The 18,822-nt window shown below is 43.0% G+C and overlaps 2 protein-coding genes across 2 annotated transcripts; both read left to right on the top strand.

Moving 5' to 3' along the window:
- The first annotated feature begins 246 nt into the window (after positions 1–246).
- Positions 247–6,249, top strand: LOC108927189 (aspartate aminotransferase, mitochondrial-like). Its single transcript, XM_029258386.1, has 10 exons — positions 247–523; positions 2,123–2,279; positions 2,569–2,697; positions 2,866–2,925; positions 3,025–3,186; positions 3,453–3,557; positions 3,725–3,875; positions 4,726–4,891; positions 4,968–5,118; positions 5,217–6,249. The coding sequence occupies exons 1-10, from the start codon at positions 420–422 to the stop codon at positions 5,337–5,339; spliced, it is 1,308 nt and encodes a 435-aa protein (XP_029114219.1). The 5' UTR covers positions 247–419; the 3' UTR covers positions 5,340–6,249.
- Positions 6,250–6,378: 129 nt separating this feature from the next.
- slc38a7 (solute carrier family 38 member 7) lies at positions 6,379–15,876 on the top strand. The gene is made up of 11 exons (XM_018758172.1): positions 6,379–6,892; positions 8,813–9,448; positions 10,959–11,157; positions 11,407–11,551; positions 11,776–11,874; positions 12,397–12,454; positions 12,534–12,648; positions 12,893–13,040; positions 13,162–13,361; positions 13,762–13,816; positions 13,962–15,876. The coding sequence occupies exons 2-11, from the start codon at positions 9,209–9,211 to the stop codon at positions 14,074–14,076; spliced, it is 1,374 nt and encodes a 457-aa protein (XP_018613688.1). The 5' UTR covers positions 6,379–6,892; positions 8,813–9,208; the 3' UTR covers positions 14,077–15,876.
- Positions 15,877–18,822: the final 2,946 nt, after the last annotated feature.

The following is an 18,822-nucleotide window of genomic DNA, read 5'->3' on the forward strand; positions in this document are numbered from 1 at the left end:
ATGATTACTGAATTAACATACACCTGCTTCTCTGTACTTCTATCAAAATGTAAGAATCCAAACAGCACATATTTATAGCGCAAAGCAAAATCCTTACAGAGTTTATCAATAATAAATTTAGAGACATCTCATCACAGCTTTTTGGTATAAAGACAGTGTCAAAAGAGGTACGAATTAACTCTTCTTTCTCCCTCGGTCTCTATCTGCGCATGCGCACCGCAGGCCCGCTGTGCTTGTCGGCGGTTTGTCGCTGAGTGTCGCTGTGAGCAGAAGTGCACAGTTTTTAAAGCCCTTGCGGTGTCTCCTTCTCCTTTTTCGCTGCTCGGACGTGCGTTTCCTCCCCCTCTCTCCGTTCGGCTGTTTCGTTTTCCCTGGTTCCTGCCATTACTCCCGGAGCTCTAGTTTCATCTTGTCCAGCGATGGCTCTGCTCAAGTCCGTCAGATTCTTGTGTCCCACAGGAATGTGGGGTGTGGGCTCGCACTGCCCACCCGTGGGCCTCCGAGTCCTTCCCAGCCGAGCCAGGTACGCGAGCGAACCGAAGAAGGCACGTCCGCGCCACACTCACTCAGCTGAGCTTGTGGACTTGTCTTTATTAACAACATAGAACATCTTACATATTTGACTGGAAATACTGGGGTCCCTGCAACCGCTGAGGACGGCGAGAAGATGCAGTCAATCTTCAAGGATTGGCCTTTTGCATTTTGATTTAGAAAGAAAGCTTGGACTTCACCGGCACCCATAAGGCGTAACGTGTGACTTCATCGTAAAAGAGGCTGTGGTCCTGACACTGAGTTCTCATTGGTCGGTTTCTCAGGCGCGTACGTTGGTGTCAAACAGCGTGTCCTTTTGCGCATCGTGGAGGACATGCTGCCATTTCTAAAATTAAAAAAATATACACAGCAAACCCCTGGCTTGCTGTAAGCATGTTATTTGTACAGGTTTAAGGTTCGTTTCTGACTGCCTTGTCCTGCTGTATGAGCTGCAAATAACTGAGGAAGCGCCCCCTTGCAGAGTGTTTTTCATGATTAACTTTAAGTTCTAAGACTTCCTCATCCAGAGAGCCACGTACGGTAATCTGAATGAGAGGGGGAAGGAAGGCCTTTGGTAACATTTCACTATATTAAGTATGGTGTGTGCAGGCTTTCCAGTAAAAAATCTCAGGACTGAGATGAGATAAAAATTTGGTTTAACTAATACTTGTATGGTACTATGACAGGTAGCAGTAGTGTATTTATTTGGAAGTTCCACCTTGTGTATGAAGGACCCAGGTTCAAATCACTTCTTCTGTACTGTTGATTAAGGGATTTGTCCTTATTGATACAGTAAAAATTACTGAGCCATTTTAAATGAAGTGAAGTCCCTTTGGAGAAAAGTTTCAGCTAAATAAATGAAATCTAAATGGTAGCAGGATGGTGATTGTTCTGTAGAACTGTGGTCAGCAGTCCACTTTTTTTCTCCTTTGTATGCTGTTTAAGCTAGGCATCATCTTCGACAGAAACTTCCAACGAAGAACAGTTTGGGCTTCATGTTGAAGTCATATAAGAGATCAAAGTGCTGAAAACAACCCAATGCTGTTTATAAGCCTCTTGCAATCAGAATCGATGTTGCTGAATAGAGAGCTGTGCTGTTCCTCTTGTACGGGACAGAAGACCAGATTGTCACACGACCCCCTAAGAATGTTACATCAGTGTGCAATAGGGTGGTTTTAGAACTAATTCGAGAGTTGAAAAACTTTCCCTACAAGGTGAAATCTGATCAGTGATTATTGTGCACAAAAGACCAGTTAATTACTTCATTGTTAAGGGTTTCAGAATTCTGGACTTGTATGGACTTTCAACCTTTGTGCTGTATGTCCAGATTCTGACAAACGTTGATTGAAGCTATTGATTTGTGGCAAGGCCCTTGAACCCTGTTGTATAACCGTTAAAACTATATGTATACGTATTTTTCCCTGCCACACCTCCTCCTTCATTATGGAATTTGGTAAACCAAGTCGGTGTTGAATAGAAATGCATGTTTCATGTGTGACTGTTTTGGTTATGGTTGACCTTTTGAATCCCCCATAATGACCTTTGGAATGCCCCACATTCTACCTTTTAATGTTTCTTCTCCAACTTTCAGCTCATGGTGGACTGAAGTGCAGATGGGTCCCCCTGACCCTATCCTTGGTGTCACAGAGGCTTACAAACGTGACACAAACCCCAAGAAAATGAATCTGGGTGTCGGTGCATACCGTAATGACCAGGGAAAGCCCTATGTGCTCAGCTGTGTCCGCAAGGTGGGTTCCTACCTCCTGTTCCTGTGGCAACCAGCGTCTTTTCACAGCTGCCCCCTTCTGTGTGCTTTGTTTGTGGTGCTTTCTTTTCATTTAAGTTAGTATGTTATACTATGAAAAGTCAACTTTAGTTTGCTTTTGTCCAGTCACAAATCAGTGATTGATTACCTGTAATTTTAGCATTTTTCAGTTCAATCTGCACAGCCAGGAAGAACAGTTTTCTGTTTGTAAGAGTTTGTGTTACTGGCATTTACCATGTGTTTGTATTTGTTCACTTTTCCTTCTACCCCAGGCTGAAGCTCTGATTGCTAGCAGGAACCTGGACAAGGAGTACCTTCCCATCGGAGGGCTGGCAGAATTCAACAAAGCCTGTGCAGAGCTAGCACTGGGACCCAGCAACGAGGTGCTCAAGAGCGGCAGGGTAAGCATCTATCTTCATCAATTCCTGTCCAAAAGAAGTAAGCTGCTTTCAGTGTTTTCCTTTCTTTTATTTTGTTACACTTGCTGGTAATATTTTTAACTAGACTTTGTCATTGTAACAGTTGTGAGTGCAGTTTTTCTTGTGTGTTGTCTTGTTTTTCAACCCCAGAGCATCACAGTCCAGACTATCTCAGGAACTGGGTCACTGAGAGTTGGGGCAAACTTTCTGGTATGTCCTTTCCTGCCATTGTTGCGTTCCTGTAAGGGAAGGTTCCCAGCGTACTGATGATTGGTGCTTTCAATGTCAATTCCCTACTCCTTCCCCTAGTCCCGTTTCCATACTGTGGCCCGAGATGTATTCCTGCCTAAGCCCTCCTGGGGGAACCACACCCCCATCTTCAGGGATGCAGGTTTCCAACTGAAGGGCTACTGCTACTATGACCCCAAGACCTGTGGGTTTGACTTCAGGGGAGCTCTGGATGACATTTTGGTAAGATGGGTTAGTGGGGAAATTGGTATGAAAGGAGACTGATGAGGTTTTGTTAGTGGGGGTGTGGCTTGTGGAGTTGGGATCACAGCACCAAACTCATTAGTCTTGAGACTAATGAAGTTCAAATTGAATGTGAAGAGTCTATAGTTCAGCCCTTAAACAGGATGGTTTAATCCATATAGGGTGTATGCTGCCAGCTCTGATGATATTGATAAAGTACATTGTATTATAATATCTGATCTCATGTTGTGCTTTTGTCATCTTAGAAAATCCCTGAGAAGAGCATCATTGTGCTGCATGCTTGTGCCCACAATCCCACAGGAGTGGACCCCAGACAGGAGCAGTGGAGGGAGATTTCAGAGGTGATCAAGGTGAGCTCCTGCTGTAGTTAATGGGACAGGAACTCAACTCGCTGCTGATTAAACTGTTGTGACTTCCCTGTGATTTACTCTTGTCAATGTTTTGTAAACTACTATGAATTACTTACCTTCTGGTTGTGGGCAGCTTGTGTCAATGTCTTTTGTCTTTACTGTCTTAGAAAAGGAACCTGCTAGTTTTCTTCGACATGGCCTACCAGGGCTTCGCCAGCGGAGACATCGACAATGATGCCTGGGCCGTACGCTACTTCATTGAGCAGGGCCACAACATTGTTCTGTCGCAGTCTTTTGCCAAGAACATGGGTCTTTATGGTGAGTCTGCAGTTTTGGGTGCTCAATAGGTGGGCTGAGGTCGCTCAATGACCAGGCTGATAAAAGCTGAATGAACCCACACTTTGAGGGTTGCCTGCTGTATAGATAGACACTAGCTCTAACAGGATTAATTACTCAAATGATGCTGTTAAAATGGGAGTAGAACCCTAGACAGTGTGGTGAATTGAGGACTCCTTTGTTTAACCTACACCCTTCTACCTTGAAGATTGTAGATTGGACTGCACTGACTGTACAGGCACCAGTCTGTGGTTTCTAAGGTTAAACTCAATCAGAATGAGTTGTCTTACTTCTAATCAAGTAGAACTGTATTCTACTGCAGGCACTTATAATAACTTAAGTATATAGTGATCCAGGTGTAGAGGACAGTCAACCTGTATGTTTTACTGAGCAGTTTGGCTTATGCTCCCTGCTGATGACTGAGCAGTTTGCTTCTTCACCTCATCACCTTATATCTGGTGGCACAGTGAGTAGTGCTGCTGTCTCACAGCGCCTGGATGGTGCGAGAGGACGTGGGTTTGATCCCCACTCAGTCTGTATGGAGTTTGCATGTTCTCCTTGTGTCTGTGTGAGTTTCCTCCCACAGTCCAAAGGCATGCTGTTCAGGTTCCCCATAGTGTGTGAGTGAGAGAGTGTGTTCCACTGATGTATGGATGGGTGACCCATTGTAAGTAGTGTATCTAGCAGTGTAAGTCACCTTGGTGAATAAGGTGTGTTGGCTGATAACACTACATAGAGCTTGCTGGAAGTTGCTTTGGAGAAAAGCGTTTGCTAAATAAATACATGTAAATCTGAAAACTGTCATCTTGATGGTCATCCATGTTTTCCCCAGGTGAGCGCGTGGGGGGCTTTACAGTGGTGTGCAAGGATACTGAGGAGGCCAAGCGTGTGGAATCGCAGCTGAAGATCCTGATTAGGCCTATCTACTCTAACCCCCCCATCAATGGCGCCCGCATTGCTGCCACTATTCTCAACACACCAGACCTGCGCAAGGAGTGGTGAGTAACTAGCAGGGCTGTCTTGTCTGTCTATTTATTCATCCCAGGTCATTGATGTATGCATGCATGCATGCAGGCTTGAGGAAGTTAATGGCATGGCCAGTCGGATCATCAGGATGAGGGAACAGCTGGTGGCCAACCTGAAGAAGGAGGGCTCCACCCATAACTGGCAGCATGTCACTGACCAGATCGGCATGTTCTGCTTCACAGGGCTCAAACCAGAGCAGGTACTGTTACTGTTGCCTGCAACATGGCTCTATAAATCAGTCTGATCTTTAACTTGGAAATTTGTGAAAGAGTTTTTAATATGTGTGTGTATGTCAAGGTGGAGCGTCTGACTAAGGAATTCTCCATCTACATGACGAAGGATGGCCGCATCTCTGTGGCTGGGGTCACCTCGGGCAATGTGGCCTACCTGGCACAAGCCATTCATGCCGTCACCAAGTAACATGGGTGAACAGAGGCCACCAACTGCGCTGGAGAGAAAGAAAGAAAAAGCAGTCCTTTATGTATTTGTTTGAACCCACCCCACCTCTGGGATAGAGGCTGAAAATGGCTAACACAGCAATTATGTCTTTAATGATGGGCAGCATTGTGAGTACTTGGTAGGACCCATCATTCCTTTCTCATTAATGGTTAATTTCCTCTTATCTGTACATCAGCCAGATAAATTAGAACTGGTCAAATATTAAGCATGTCCCAGCTGTGAAAACATGAAGTAGATCAGAGGTGTGAAAATGTTAATTGGAATAAGTATCAGCTAATTTCCAAGTAGAAAAATTGGCTGCCTTTAGTTTGTCCTGCTGTTTTACCAATACAGTCAACGAGCCCCTAAATCTACCAGTGACTCACCAACTCCTCCTACTGTCTCTGGCAGGAATCTCCACCCAGACTCAGCCAGTCTCTTTACATGCATTTTACATTACATTCACATTTTCTCTATGAAGTGTGGGATGGGCTCCTGGGAGGGTCTGGAGCATGAGCTTGAAGATGAGTAGTGCAATTTTGATCATTATCTCAAAAGTATTTAACAGCTCTGTCCCTGACTGGAGCACTTTCTTTACACTTACAGTGAAGAGCTGCTGAAATGGAGCAAATTGCTGGATTGTGTGATGGTCCCTTCTGTGCCCAGGTGTGCAAGGCTGTGCTTTTTAAAGCTTTTTTTTTTTTTTTTTTTTTAAAAAAAAAAAGGTGCACATGTAGGGTACTTAAACCCTGCCCCATATCTTGTCATTGTATGGGATCCAGCTGATGTGCTGTATCTGACATCTGTAGTAAAAGCAGAGAAGCTGTTGAATGTCCTCCAGGCTGTCAGTGGTTTCAATGGTTATTGTGAATAAAACTGAGCTATAAACCTGCTTTTGTTTATGGATTAAGTTGTCCATTTATTGACATTTCTCTGAAGCAGCGTAACATTTTTTTTTTGTGTTCCCAAGTATTTGTATTACATTTAGCTAGTTCTTTTTTCCTTAAGCTATTTACAATTATTTACCTATTTATACAGTTGCGTAATTCTCACTGCAACAATTTACGTTAAGTATCTTGCTCAGAGGTACTACAGCTGAAGGTGAGATTCGAATCTGCGACCTTTAGGCCTTAACCAGTACTCAACTGCTCCTTTTTGTAGTGCTGTACCACTTAAAACAGCCTGGTCATTTTGACTAGTACCGAGGACAAGCTCTCTGACACGGGGAAGTTAAGCGGGTCACAAAGTTTTATCAAAAGCTGGGGTTCGAACTAAAATCCCCAACGGGAAGGCTAAAGCATACGTGTATTAAGGTGAATGCAGCTCGTTCTGAGGATTCAGCGGTTTTATGCCAGTATTCACTGTTCCGGGGACACAACTGCACTCTAATCTCACTTCAGCCATTAACAGTTCCTTCCTGGTAGAACGAAACTGGTCACGTGATCGTGGTCATGTGGCTGTTTGGAGATCACGCGGGGGCCCTCCATCGCTTCATAGGAAGGGAAAGGTGCAGTTCTGGGGTCCGGCGGAGCACGGTGAGGAGCTGTGTGTGTGTGTGTGTGTGTGTGTGTGTGTGTGTGTGTGTGTGTGTGTGTGTGTGTGTGTGTGTGTGTGTGTGTGTGTGTGTCTCGTAGCGGGGCTGCCTGTAGAACAGAGCCGGCTCTCGGTCACGTCGGTGTTCGTTAGTATCCCGATTTACAATTCACAGTATGAATCATCATACCATACCGGTCAACTTTACAGTAGTTTTCGACTCGAGTATTTGTTCTGATTCTCTGCCTGCTGCAGTGGCTTGCGCTTCTTCAGTTGTTGCGCTTTGCCGTCTCGCGCCAGACCAGAGTCTGAAGTTTACGGTTCCGATTTGATTTGCTACCCGCCATCTCACCCGGGTCTCTCCCTCCCACCCGCCTGTTCATCTGGCCCTCTTAGGTTTGTGGTAGTGTCTCTAGTGCAGATTGGTACGTTTAAAAAATAGATGTGAAAAGATGCAAGTGGGATGGAGGGCGCGTGTGGATATTGCCTTGCACTCGTTGAACCTGGGTTCGAATCCCACGTCATTCGTAGACCCTTGAATAACTAAAAATAGAAGTAAGATACAGTAACAAATTACCCTCCTGTATAAATGGGTAAACCAGTGTAAGTATCTTAACATTGTATGCCACTTTGGATAAATAGATGTAAGTGTATTGGATGCTGCTGACCACACTTTCCTGGGTCAGGAATGTGGTCCTCTCATGTGAAAATTCCCTACTGGGAAATAGCAGGTTTCTAGACTTTCTGATTGTGTAACTGCAGCACATTGCTGACTGTGTGTGTGTGTGTGTGTGTGTGTGTGTCTTGAGGCTGGGGTATCAACAAAGCAATGACTCAACTATGTGCTTTGCTGCTGCTCCCCTGTCACTTTTTCATGCTTGTTATGGCAATTTTCCCTCTCTGGTGTTTGTCATGAAGCTTTGTGGTTTATGGTGGAGTTGTGACTCTTCCTGAAGACACTGGTTTTACTCTCTTTTCCAGGTACAACCCTAACCATACTGCCCATCACGCTTTCAGGTTCCCACCACTTTGTTCTACCTTACAGGAACTTCATTTTCATCCCGGTAGCCTGTCTGCATGGTGTTGCTTTGAGGAATGCAGTGAAGTTTATAACCTCATCACTTCCTATACCCCAGTGGGAGCACTATACTCCTCCATCTGTAGCTGCTTGGTGGTCGCACTCACAATGGGTCCAAACTCAAAAATCTGGCACTTCTCAGTGTTGTCCCCAATATCGTGGAGTGGGCTCCTTCTGCACCTCAGAGGGGCTACATTCAAAAAGGTCTCAAATCAAACTGTTTCAGAGCTACTTCTCTCCTGATCTCCTAACAGCTACATAAATGAGTCCAACACCATCTGCTATGATTATCTATGAATTTGCTATTTGAATGTTGCTGCAATTAGCAGCTACTTGAAGGATATGAACCAGCAACATGGTGGTATCAGAGAGATGAGCTGTGCTTTCATAGTTCTCCTCTGTCTGTAGCTAAAGTTCATTTGCTGATGGTGCTTTTTTTTTTTTTTTTTTTGTTTACTCTGAGTTGTAAGTCATTGTGGAGAAAAGTCTCTTTTCTGATAAATGAATAAATGCAGATTATATAAATATCTGTCTTGGAATGGTGGGCAATAGACGGTTCACTAGTAAGAAACCGATTTCACACCAGATAGTAGCACTTTCATTTCCTGGGGGTGCTACCTTGTACCCAATAGGTGAGACCTTTAAGTGTCTACATTTATGAAAGTACCTGTTTTCCATGTGGCAACTGTTAGATGATGATGGTGCTATCTGTTTAAATGTGAGTAAATCATTTAGTGACTGCTGAAACACCTTGAGTTCAAAGGGCATACTGGGTGAGTGATGGTAAAGACCTTCTGATGTCGGGGTAGAAATTGGTCAATGAGTATCTCACCTTGGTCTGCAGGAAGAAGAGTCACCTTGAGCCAGAGTCCCAAAGTGCAAGATTAGGATGTCACAAGGACCAGTGGCACTCTGTGACGTGATCACCACAGACCCAGCCCATTATTCCTGCTCCTTTCTGTTCATCCTCACCACACTAAGCATCTCAGAAGAGTTGTACTAAGCCAGCGTGTTGTAGAAAGGTGTGACATGTCACAGCTGTTGCTCATTGGATATTGGAAGTGTTTGGCCTACAGGAACCACTCCACCTTGAGCCTCTCAGGCTGAGTTCAAGCTGTTAGATTAGCAATACGCTGGGGACACAGAAAGGACAAGTGAGTCTGCGTTAGCTTGTCTGGGAAGGGCTAGGGACTGACAAGTACTGACATTGTCAGCCTAGTGAGAGGAGTGACCTGCTAGCATGTCTAGGGAGTGCGTGGCCATCAACAGTGAGGATCCAGGAGAAAGGGCCTGGCTTCTGCAGAGCCCCAGCGTGGAGGCAGAACCCCAGTGCGGGTTGCAAACAGGCACAGAGGGAGGTACCTCTACCTTGGGTGCAGTTTTCATCGTGGTCAATGCTGCACTGGGGGCCGGCCTGCTCAACTTCCCTGCTGCATTCAGCACAGCTGGAGGAGTGACATCCGGGGTGGCACTCCAGATGGTAAGCTCACGTGTTCAGGCCAATCTTGGAGATGGTATTAAGCCCACTGGACTTGTGGGGAAGCCTTGCAATTTCCTGCTCAGATTTTAGCCCACGGCTTTGAGACACATTTTTCAGATTTGAGAACTGAAAGTATTTGAATGTAGCTCTGCAGAATTTATGCTGTGAAAGAAGTTTCAGTTTCACTTTGAGGACACCATTCCTCTTTGTCTTCAAGCCTAGTTTTGGTCCCTGAATTTATTTTCCAAAAGGTGTTTGTGTGTGTGCGGTCCCCCCCCCCCCCCCCCCGGAAACCCTTACGAAAGTCAAAATAGATTCAAATCAGTATTGTTCCCACCCCAGTTAATTACTGCTTATGGGTTATATGTGTACATTTTTTCACTGTTGGTACACGTTTAAAATGTCAGTTTATTTCACATGACATGCTCACATACTTTTGCTAAAGCCTTATCCCGAGTAGTGTTACGGTGGTCTAGAGCCTGTCCCAGCAAGCTGGGATAGGTGCGCCCTGGCTGGGATCCCTGTCCATTGCAGTGTAGCCACACGCACACACTCGGTCACTCATTGAGACACTACGAGCAATTTACCATTGCTAGTTCTTTGGGCTGTAGGGGGGAGCCAGAACACGGAGGAGAAACTCATGGCGACAAGAGGAGAAAATGTAAACTCTACACAGATTGAGCTTGATTCAGACCTACACCCAAACAGCCCAGGCACTGTGATGTGGGAGGGCTGCTGCACCACCACTATGCCACCCAGTCATATGAAGCACACAGAAAATGACTTTTAGTGTTAATGATATACAGTACTATACTGAGTATTTTTGGCATAAAAATGTTTAATTTATAGTAACTAAATAGAAACTTAAGATGTAAATAAGACTACATTACTCTATTCATAAAAAAAAATTTATAATGCTCATACTTTGTTAATCCTTGTGGGTAAATTCACTAAGGCTGCCATTGCTATGAGGCTAGACATATGTCTTTGGACTGTGGGAGGAAGCTGACAAACATGGAGAACATGTGAACTCCACAGAGACTAAGCAGGACACTTTTTCCTTACCATCTACTTGCTGTGACAGCAGCACTCGCTACTGTTTGACAGTCTCAACCCCATATCCATTTAATTCATATTATTAAATCCCCCCCCCCCCATATCTTTGTTTCCTGGTGCTCTTTTTCCGGTCACTGTTGCTATATCATTTATAAAAACAAGAAAATGTTGCAAGATGAAAGACAATTATTGTAGCAACTGACCAGTAGGCAGTGCAAAACAGGCTAAAGCACACCACAGAATGGGTAAGTTGTGGGAGATCACCACAAGGTTGTAGTAGTGTGGGTGTGTAATGCAAAAGTTAGTGTCAAGTAAAAAAATTTTTTACTTCCTGCCTTTGAGAATAATTTACATAATTACTAATTTGTATAAGTGACAATTTCTGTATAGCGGGTGCTGTAGTGCACAATGTATTGCCTTCTTTAAGCAAATGCTCTTTGTCTTCATTCTGTAGGGCATGTTGGTCTTTATCATCAGCGGCCTGGTCATCCTGGGTTACTGCTCTCAGGTCAGTAATGAAACCACCTATCAGGAAGTGGTGCGGGCAGTCTGTGGCAGAATCACAGGGGTCATCTGCGAGGTGGCCATCGCCATCTACACCTTTGGCACCTGCATTGCCTTCCTCATCATTATTGGAGATCAGCAGGATAAGTGTGAGTCCTCCTGGGGTCTGGATGGTTCCCACATCCTGAGTGTTGTTTGCAGTTTCACCTTAAACTGATAAAACTGATATAGTCAGGGGATTCACACACAGATTTGGGTTTTCTGAGGAGTTTGCCAGTAGATTCTTCTTAATGTTTCCTTCCTCTGAATGATTTCTGAGATCCCATCTTGTGAGATGCTTGAATGCTGCAGTGTGATGTAAGGTGTTCATCCTCTTTTTGTGGCTTTTGTCTACTCAGTGATTGCAGCTGTGACCCATGAGACAGACTGGTCAGTCAGTCGTCCCTGGTACACCAACCGCATGTTCACTATCTTCCTGACCTCCGTGCTGATCATTCTGCCTCTCTCCATCCCCAAGGAGATCGGATTCCAGAAATATGCCAGGTGGGTCTCATTTGAGTCTAGAGTGGCTGGCAAGTCCCAAGATGTTTCTGGTGCCTTTACATCCACCATTACTTGAAAGGTGGATTTGGAGCTCTTGGATGCAGCTCATCAAACACAGATAGAATGTCTTTTTTTCCCAAAACATTGTTTCAGATAGCAGGATCTGGTGGCTGCAGTGAGTAATTTCTGCTAACATGGCAGTTTTTGTCCTCTTCCTGTTTTAGTGCTGTGAGTGTCATTGGTACGTGGTACGTCACCATCGTTGTCATTGTGAAGTACATCTGGCCCGATGCAGGCGTGTCCCCGGGGTACATCCCCACAAGGTGAGCTGAATGACCAGAGAAGTGTCTGCTTTTTTTTCAAATATTTTTTGTGCAGAATCGGATGTTTTACTTCAAGACTTCATGTTTCACATGAAGAAATGCAGAGGTTTGCGGATCCCTGTTGGTTGGCATGGTGACAAACAGTGACATCGTGGTAACAGTACAGTCCTAGTGGGACAGTACCTTTCCTGGAGAATATGGGTTTATCTCAATAGGGAAATGCTGATTTCATAAGACTTGAAGTTTCTTGTCCCTTGTCAAAATGGAAAACCTTTCCTTATTTTCATATGATCTGAACTTGCTGCTGAGGTTTTGAGACCTGATGCAACTGAAAGCTGTTCTACAAAATCTGAAGCTTATTTTGAGCTTGAGTATGTCTGTCTTCTGCAGATAAATATTTTATGATTATTCTAAGCATATTTATATCTGAACCTGTACATGAGTCAGTGTGCTTTTTGCTGTACTGACTGACTGTTGCTGTGTTCCTCTGTGTCTCTCCCACAATGTGTCCTTGGCTTGTAGCCCTTCCTCCTGGACAGCAGTGTTCAACGCAATGCCCACCATCTGTTTTGGCTTCCAGGTATCCGCGGTGACCGTCTCTGCGTCTGCATGTCTCTGTGTGACTATGTTAAGACTCACTGAGTTGGTCTCTTCCACAGTGCCATGTGAGCAGTGTGCCCGTGTTCAACAGCATGAGGAGGCGTGAGATACAGCACTGGGGATGGGTTGTCACAATAGGAATGGTCATCTGCCTCTTTGTTTATACTGGCACAGGTGGGTTCAGAGCCCATCTAATGTGTAAGTGATTTTAAACAGGTGGGAGTTGCAAATTTTACACTAAAAGTCACATGAAAAAACCTTTCGTGAATCCCTAACCACAACTGTGAACATTCAGCAGCCCTCAATAGAAACCTGTGGCTGCACTGTTAAAGTGTGTGTTTGTGATCCCACATCTTGAGGTTTCCTCTTCACTGTGATTGGTCTGTTGTGAAATGATGATTGTTTTTGGCTTCCACAGGTGTCTGCGGCTTCCTGTCCTTTGGCTCCAATGTGAGTCAGGATGTGTTGATGTCATATCCCTCCAATGACATTGTCGTGGCCTTTGCCAGGTTCTTCATTATCATCTGTGTTGTAACGTCATACCCCATTCTGCACTTCTGCGGGAGGTAGGGAACTCCTTTCTGCCTGTGTGTGTACACATGTCTATATGTACCTGCATGTGGACATATGTATCCATGTTCTTCACCTACGTACAAACTTGTCTGCCCTTCCCTTTTGGCTTTACAGGGCGGTGTTAGAGGGCCTGTGGCTTCGATTCCATGGCGAGTCTGTGGAGGTGGACGTGACAAAGGAACGCCGGCGCAGGGTAGTGCAGACTGTCGTGTGGTTCTCCCTCACGCTCATCTTGGCACTCTTCACCCCTGACATCGGCCGCATCATCTCCCTCATAGGGGGCCTCGCTGCCTGCTTCATCTTTGTCTTCCCAGGTATCCTCCACATTCCCTCCTTCAGGCCTTCTTTCCTCCTCCTGCTTTCTGTGGGCCAGAAGATCACTTAGTGGTCAAGGAGCTGGTTATTTGACCATAAGATTGCATGTTCAAATCCCAGAATGGAGCCTGTTCTTGCATGCCCAACAAAAAACCTAAATAAGTGTTCAAATCATGCTCTAAAAAACAAATTTTCTTCTCTCAGTTCTGCCATACCTTCATTTTCTTCTGTTTATTCTGAATTTCCTCCCAAATAATTTTTCTTTGTAATTCAGTGTTAATTATTTACATCTCAAAAGGCTTTGTGATCTTGCTCAAGGGTGGTCCTGCATATATCCTCTTGGTCCAGGTGTGTAAATTTCCGGGTCAAGCTGGGTTTAACACTTTTTATTTCTTCTAGGTTTGTGTCTTATTCAGGCTAAATTGTCAGAGATTCAAGAAGTCAAACCAGCAAGGTAGGCACCAACTCCATCCTCTTCCATCTGATCTGAGGTTCTACCATTTTAGTCCTGATGTATCTCACATTGTTTTCCTGCCTTATTTGAAATAATGTGATTTTCTTCTTAATCTCTTCTTCAACTAACTTTGTGTTTTGTGCAGCTGGTGGGGTATGGTGTCATATGGCGTCTTCATGGTCACTGTTGGAGCTTTCATCTTTGGCCAAACGACCACCAACGCTATCTACCATGACACCGTCCGCAACTCTGTAGAATAGACAGTTGGCCTGAACTTTTAGGTGGAGACAAACCACAAACAGCTGGACTTGTCCTTGAACCATTATCTCTGACATCTTTGGGCTGTGTGACAGGTGGTCCCTCCTGCATGCAACCTAATTCCTTATTGAGAAGGGGATTCAAACCTGGAGCAGGACTGACACCCCTGCAGTTAACCCATGTGATGTCCTGTCTTCTGCCTGGATCCTCCTACTACAGGGGACTCTATGGACACCGCAGCCCAGTGAGCACACCCAGGGGCACAGCTGGGGATCAAGTTGCTTCATACCACAAATCACTGTTGGAACATTTTTTTCCTATGTACCATCACTTTTGATTAAGAAACCATGGATTAAGCCTTTATATAATTGCCTTCCATGACAACTGACAAGACAGAACTAATACAGCCAGGATGCTTAAATTGCAGAACCTGTGAAAATGTTTAAGGCATCTAACGGGATGTCTTAAGGATTAGATGGGTTAAATGACAATTGACAAGATGGAGCTAAGGGAGCCCTGTTGCTTAGCTTCTTGAACCTGTGGAAAGGTGTAGGGCATCTAATGTAAGGCTTTAATTTCTTGAGTTTTCTTTTGGTTCAGTCTTTACCTCACATTTTAGTTTCACAGAAAAGATTACAAGGTGGTTGTTGTTGTTCATAACTGACCTCTCATTTAATTTTCGGATGTGTGCGTTTACAGTCCCATATGAGCATGGCCCGAGGTGTGACCTCCACTTGTAGAACAGATGCCAAAGCACTAAGAGACAAAACTGAGAGGGCCACGGGGGTATTAGTATGCTGCCAACACAACATGGTGTCTGTGAGCATGTAGTAGTGAGCTTATGTCAGAACCTGTCAAAATGCTAGTACATAAATTTCCTACATCGAAATGCATTCTGAAAATGTTGTGCAGCATCAAAGATGATTCCTGTCATCCAGAGTGGAGAATTTAACATTTTGTTTGTTTGAAATGACATACTTGAGTTTGTGATGGTGACAGGATTTTAGTCTGTATTTTGAAGTGATAATGAAAAGGGATTGTCATTATAGTTCTTAAAATAGTTTTAAAATATGAGGCCCTGGAAAAATGAAACCTTAATTTTTGTTCAACTTATAGTATAACGGCCATGGTTAAAAATGTCTTTTTCTTAGGATTCACATTCTCTCTTTGATTTTGAAGACTTCGGAAATTAGGAATAACATTGGAAGTACTTAAAAATTATAGATCTGTTGTTGTTGTTGTTGTTGTTAAACATGCTTAAAACATGGTAAATGTGTGACATCAAGTATATGTAACCGAAGCAAAGAAAAGAGTGAAGGTCCACAGCTGATATTTTCAGTCTTTAACATTTTTTTGTGTTTAAGGGAAAAATTTAACTTGACGGGTATTTAATAGTGAAATCACTACATTTCTGTAATTGAACATTACAATTACAAACTACAAATGGACTTGCCCCACATTTCATGCTGCTTGTGCAGAATTAAATTACTGCAGCCACCTGCTGGACAACTGGATGCCACTGAAACCTCACTAAATGAGTTCAGTTCAGGAAATTCCCTCTGTTTGAGCAGCAAAGTGTTCTGGTATAACACATTTTTTCCAGGACCACATAGGTCAGAATGAACCTCAAACATATCTGTACCATTATTGAACTGACTAGTTAATTTCCACACTTGTTTCCCACAGCAGTTTCATGGGGAGATGTTTAAACTGCAGTGTGTTTCCACATGCACTTTTGTAATCCATTTTAACCTTCTTGATTATATTTCCTTGTATGTTTGTAAAAATGTAATAAAGGGACAATGCATCAACGCTATGTTTACTGTTACACTTTTTAAAAATCTGTTTAGGAACCTTTTTTAAACCCTGTTTTTTTATTTTATTTATTTACAGTAATTTTCTCAGCAGGTCACCACAACTTGACTAAGATCTTTGGAAAAAGTACAGAGAGGTAAGCCACAATGTTCTTTCTTGTGCAAAATGTTCATTCAGGCCTCAAATAACGATCCTGTATGGTAAAACATTGCCACAACAGCATTTTTTTTCCTATCACTATCATCAAACTTCCACAAGAAGTGAAAAGCGAATTGATATTAGAAACCAGGGGCATCTCTTTCCAAAGGATCAGTTCAGTTCTAGTGCAGTTGCTGTGTAGCTTTCAGGGTGTGTAAAGTGGTACAGTTCAGCTAGGGATACAATCACACAAAGTGCAGACAAAAATTATTAAAAGAAAACCAGCTGTTCATATTGTATTAATTCAGCCAGTAGTTTTTAGAAAAAACTTTACTCTAGGCAGCGCAGTTGCTGTGCACCTCTAAGGCTGTCTGTAAACTGGATAAAAAGAAAGGTAAGCTGCTGAGGGTTTTTAAAATGTAAAACTTTAAGTACTTCAGTTTCCTCACCTGAGTGTGTTTACAGCGCTTCTATTTAGTTCACAAAAACCACACTCACCTGCTTTGGTAGCAGTGCTTTTCATTCAAAAAGAGTAGGACAGCACAGCAGTGAAGCGCTTCAGAATGAAAATCACAGTTTAGCACAGAAACTGTTGGCAAGAAGTTAAAAATACAGCTTTTTTAAAAGCATTAAAAATACAAACTTTTCGTAAATTTAAAAAAGAGGCTAAAGGACACTGCTTTCCTTTGTATGTATTAAATCAGTGTTAAGCCCCATTTAAAACACTGTATTAGTGGCTAATGATAAGTTCATATTTTTTGCTACAATTATGACTTCATATGAGGAACTGCCAGAAATTATGAATTTGCAACAAATTACTAATAAAATCTTTTGTTTAAATATTGAAGTAAGGAAATGTTTTCTAATAAAATAAATTTGGTTTAAAATGAGGTTTTTAATTTTTAATTTCCTCAACTTTTTTCTGCCACACAAAATTTTGCCACATCTATGACAAAACTTTAATTCCTTCATAAATAAATATGCCATTGATTAATAAATTTAAGAAGGAATTAGAAATTAGTTTTACTTCAACAAATGTAAACATTTAGAAAGTAGGAGAAAAATTCTGTTAAAATTCTGACACAATGTTGGCCTATCAGGGACTCTGAAGCCACTAATTTCAGCTGCTCAATTACCAGTAAAATGCTCAATGTCCTGTATATTTAAGGATACAGTTGTATTTTGGTTTTATCGCTGTTGTCATATCAGATAGTATTTCCATTATGCCTTTTGATGTTTAAATTGCTTTAATATGACTTATGAAAACAGTTTTATCAATGACCCTTTTTGGAGATTGTCCTCTTTTGATTGCACTGCTGTAGAATGATTAACCTGAAGTTATGTTGTTATAAATGATTACATTATGTCACACAGGAAGCATGCAGTTGAATACAGAACATAGATTTGTTAAGGAATAATAAATCCTATAAAAACTGCATATCTGGACTAAAAACTGTTAATTTTAGTAAGCATGACACCTTGCAAAGAGGCTGGAAATGTCACTCCTCTGGTGCAGCCAAAGTCACATGATTATATAGTACATCAGTAGAGCTGAGTGCAAATGTCGTCCATCCAGGTGTCAAATAATATTCACAGATTTTTTAAAATAAGTATTAAAATGAAATGTGGCATGATCCAGATTCTTCAAGAGGCATTAAAATAGAACCATTTGGTATGAATCCAGGCTAGAACACTTCCTTGTTTGCATGATGAGCAGTGCTGGGGACAAGCCAAAGCTCATGAAATGTTCTGTTCAGACAAGATGCACACACATTGTCTGAAGCTGCTTGTCCCAAGTGGGGTTGCAGCAAACCGGAGCCTAACCCGGCAACACAGGGCACAGGGACACACCCAGGAAGGGCCGCCAGTCCATTACAGGGCACCCCAAGCGGGACTCGAACCCCAGACCCACCAGAGAGCAGGCCCTGGCCAAACCTGCTGCGCCACCATGCCCCCTCTCAGGCAGGGTAATTCTTCCTTTTTATTTTTATTAAATCATCTATCTGCCTGAGCAGGATCAGTCTGCAGGCAGAGTAATAAAACAACTAGAGTCAAGGATGAACTCTTGTTGTTCTGGGGGCCCAGCAGTCAGTTCACTCTAGTGTGTAAAGTGTGTTCTCTAACACTTTACTATCTCACCTCTTTGTTCTAGAACCAGTTTAGTAAATATCTGTCTTTCAGGTGAATTGGTAAAATTGCTCACAGTGTGTGAGCAAGGCTACCCTGTGATACACTGGTTTCCTATCTAGGGTTTATCCTGCTTTGCACCCTGAGCTTTGGGAGTGGACTCTGGACCACTGTGATCCAGCACTGGGCAAGCAGTTATTCATAATGGATGGAAGAATGGATTAATGAGTGGGTGGGTGGGTTTGTGGGTGGGTTGATTAAATGATCAAATGTACACTAAGCTCCTTGGTATTTTACTCACGCATCCACTGACTAGACCAGTCTCTCTGTAACCCTTCTGCCCTTTAGTATATTAGATCCTTCAAGGGAAATACAACATACCTTTTTCCAGGAGGCTATGGAAAGTTTACAGTATGAAGGCACACAAACGAGACTGTGCATATGTGTGCATGGGAGTTTATCACGTTTGACAGCCAATGAAACTCGGCTCTTGAAATTTGACACGGTTCAGTGATGTGACGCCTTAGAAATATGTTTCCATTTTATTTCTGCAGGGACCTGAGCTCTATCTCTAACACACAGAGCCAATTCACACAATATTCACAAATAATCAGATGTTTAAACTTCCTTAAAAAGTTTGATAACATGTTTAGCGTGTGTAAAACATC

The sequence above is a fragment of the Scleropages formosus genome, chromosome 1, assembly GCF_900964775.1.
Source record: "Scleropages formosus chromosome 1, fSclFor1.1, whole genome shotgun sequence".
NCBI lineage: Eukaryota > Metazoa > Chordata > Actinopteri > Osteoglossiformes > Osteoglossidae > Scleropages > Scleropages formosus.

Excerpts from the sequence above, each read along its gene's own strand:
- LOC108927189 (XM_029258386.1), top strand. The coding sequence starts at position 420 with ATGGCTCTGCTCAAGTCCGTCAGATTCTTGTGTCCCACAGGAATGTGG. Across the intron at positions 3,876-4,725 it reads CAAGAACATGGGTCTTTATG|GTGAGCGCGTGGGGGGCTTT; the intron begins GTGAGTCTGCAG and ends TGTTTTCCCCAG. Across the intron at positions 4,892-4,967 it reads CCAGACCTGCGCAAGGAGTG|GCTTGAGGAAGTTAATGGCA; the intron begins GTGAGTAACTAG and ends GCATGCATGCAG.
- slc38a7 (XM_018758172.1), top strand. The coding sequence starts at position 9,209 with ATGTCTAGGGAGTGCGTGGCCATCAACAGTGAGGATCCAGGAGAAAGG. Across the intron at positions 12,455-12,533 it reads CCATCTGTTTTGGCTTCCAG|TGCCATGTGAGCAGTGTGCC; the intron begins GTATCCGCGGTG and ends TCTCTTCCACAG. Across the intron at positions 13,362-13,761 it reads CTTCATCTTTGTCTTCCCAG|GTTTGTGTCTTATTCAGGCT; the intron begins GTATCCTCCACA and ends TATTTCTTCTAG.